Source organism: Amblyomma maculatum, chromosome 2 (genome assembly GCF_055883805.1).
Source record: "Amblyomma maculatum isolate TAMU_Amacu chromosome 2, ASM5588380v1, whole genome shotgun sequence".
NCBI lineage: Eukaryota > Metazoa > Arthropoda > Arachnida > Ixodida > Ixodidae > Amblyomma > Amblyomma maculatum.
The window spans coordinates 83,009,727-83,012,506 of record NC_139345.1 but is presented as its reverse complement, the minus strand read 5'-3'; the positions used below and the strand labels follow the sequence as shown (position 1 = coordinate 83,012,506).

General features: G+C 47.7%; 1 protein-coding gene across 1 annotated transcript; it reads right to left on the bottom strand.

Annotated features, from left to right (window-relative positions):
- Nucleotides 1-447: 447 nt before the first annotated feature.
- On the bottom strand, nt 448-2,543 carry LOC146199137 (cuticle protein 16.8-like). The gene is made up of 4 exons (XM_084592053.1): nt 2,508-2,543; nt 1,613-1,668; nt 1,124-1,127; nt 448-948 (listed from the first exon to the last, which is right to left on the bottom strand). Exons 1-4 carry the CDS (start codon nt 2,541-2,543, stop codon nt 448-450), a joined length of 597 nt encoding a protein of 198 aa, XP_084448179.1.
- Between the last annotated feature and the right edge of the window lie 237 nt (nt 2,544-2,780).

Sequence of the window (2,780 nt, the reverse complement as noted above, 5' to 3'; positions counted from 1 at the left end):
ATATCATAAGTTCGTGAATGCACAGCGCGTATGCCAAGGTAGAAGCAAAAAAGGAAAGGCTATACGTCACTTTTTACGGATATTTTTTTTACCGACGCTCCTTGCAGAAAGATACACTCAAATAATATTAATGCATTACTTTCTTCAAACTAGACGTCTTCAGTTGTGAATGTAGAGTAGCCTTTTTTTTCGTACATGCATAGCTTTATAAAAGAAACGTTGGTGTTAGGTTTTAACCTCCATGGTAATTGAAAGAGAAATGTTCGAAGCGCGGAAGGGAAGGACTGTCGCAGGGTTCAAATAGGCCGCTTAAATCTGTAACGCCGGGCATAACATGCTTGACTTGAATGAATTTCGCAAATTAAAAATAGAAAATACTGCTTTGTATATAGAGCAAAATTGTTTAAAATTTATTGATAAAATGTTTACATGACTATAGCCGTTTTTTTAACGGCTCTTGGCGCGGCCAAGAGTGTAAGTGAGGGGAGCGTGGAAGGCGACTGGGTGGGCAGCCACGGCAACAGGGGTCACGTGGTGGGCGGTGGTGAAGGACACTGGGGCGGCGTGCAGGGTGAAGGTTGGGGCAGCGTGCACGGCATGGATGGCAACTGGGGCAGCGTGGACGGCCTGCACAACTGGGGTAGCCTTGACGATGACTCGAGCTAGCTTCACGGCTACAGCGGCTGGGGCTGGCGCGACCCCTGCGGGGTTGGAGATGTACTGGGCATCGGCTGGGTTGGAGGTCTTGGTTCCTGGCTCGTTGGTCACAACAACGACATGGAAGCCGTCAGCGTCGGCGGTGTATTTGACGGTAGGGGTCAAGCCGGCGGCGTCGGTGTAGCTGTAAGAGCCGACCTTGTTGTTGTTCTCGTCACCGGTCTCCTGCTGGCTGATACGGGTACCGAACTCGTCGGTGTTGTCGTAGCTGAAGTTGTATGGCTGTGGTGGCTTTTGAAGAAGAAAGAAATTGAAGGTGTTGGTTTAGAGCGCACAACGTTGCAAGGTTAGCGCTTTAGTATCCGGCAACGTTTTGATCACGGTCTTTAGGTGGACGCGGGTGCACGACAGCTACTTCCCGAAAGTACGTTTAGTTTAAAGAAAAAAGTAGGAGAGATATTATTACTCCAGTTCGCTTTCTTACGATGCCCTGCACTTTATCACACATAACACGCATGGTTGGTTTTCAGCCGTCTGGGCGCATTTTTTATTGAATGCAAAACTTGGCCGTTCCTAAAGTGAAGAGGTATACAATTGTTTTTCTACCAAGAGATACGCTCTCTCCTGCTCGTTTAAGCAGATTTATTACACCGCTGCTTGGTGTGAAGCTGAAAGGCGTTGGAGAAATGTTTTTGTGCCAAAAAATATATGTACGTTCAAAAAAGGCTATGAGCAACCCAACTGCCATGTTGGTAGTACGCAGCTTTCTTTTTTTTTCAGTAAACGGCACTGTTATGGACCAATGCCACATGTCTAGCGACGTACCTTTAGGTTCTGAATCAATAGACATTAAAGCCACCTAAGGTTCACCACGTATCCACCTTCAAAACATATCAGAAACGGCGAGAAGGAAGAAAGGGTTTTTACTATCACTTCCAACTCACAAAAACCTTATTCCTCAGCTGGCGGTTGCTGGGCGGCAGCGAAAGCAAGGACGCCGCAGAGAAGGACCTGCGCGACAGATGATGTTTGGTATTAGTGACAAGTTGTTCGATAAGAGAAAATGGCGAGTGTGGCATCATTAGAGACTCTTTTACCATTTTTCACTCAGCCGTTTCATGGAGCTTATCATGAGAGGTTAAGAGATAGGAGGCGTGCAGAGTGGGTCAGAGAAATAACTCAAGTTACTGAAATTCTAGTGGAAATCAGGAAGAAGAAATGGGCATGGCCAGGACATGTAGTGGGAAGGGAGGGTAACTGATGGACGCTTAGAACAAAAAACTTGATTCCAAGGGAAGAAAAGAGTAGCAGGGGGCGGTAGAATGTTAGGTGGGCGGGTGAGGTTAAGAAGTTCGCAGGGGTCAAGTGGATGCAGCTAGCACAGAACCGGGTTAAGTGGAGAGATATGGGAGAGGCCTTCGCCCTGCATTGGGTATAGTCAGGCTGGTGATGATGATGACTCAGTCGTTATCCCAGCTCGAAAGAAAACAAGTGCCTGGCTTTATACGTGCCTTGGAGAACATGCTGTCAGCGGACGCTGGCTCCGCCGTGATGAACAACGATACCAACCATACATCAGGCTTTTACATACACCACGCACCCTGCCTAAGTGCAGATCTGTTCCCCACTGAAGCGAGTTTCTAACGCTTTCCACCAGTCAGAGGGACAGGCAACACTGCACGCACATACTTTCCCTCCGCTGACGGCAGCCCCGGAACATCGTCAGTGCAGGTAAGGAGGGGAAAGTGGTTCCGGTCAGGGCGGCCGGCTAGGGCGACCGGTCAGGGCAGCCGGTCAGGACGGCCGGTCAGGGCGGCTGGTCAGACGCCCTGTTCTGGATAGCATCACACCCGCACGGGCAGCATTGTGGCGTCTGCCGAGCCCATCTATCGTTTGCAATGCACTTTGTTGAAAGTTGGTTCTGTTTAAGTCAGAAATCAGTCCCCTATGCTTTCCAAAATTTAATGATTTGTAATTCAAATTAGTGGCGATATGATATGTAAAACCTCGAATCTTCCACTGCTTTTAAAATTGCATCCATCTTTACATTAAATACTAAAGTTGCTTAATGAAATGCCTCAGGAAATTTCTTTATTTTTATATAGAATGAAGCAATCTCCTAG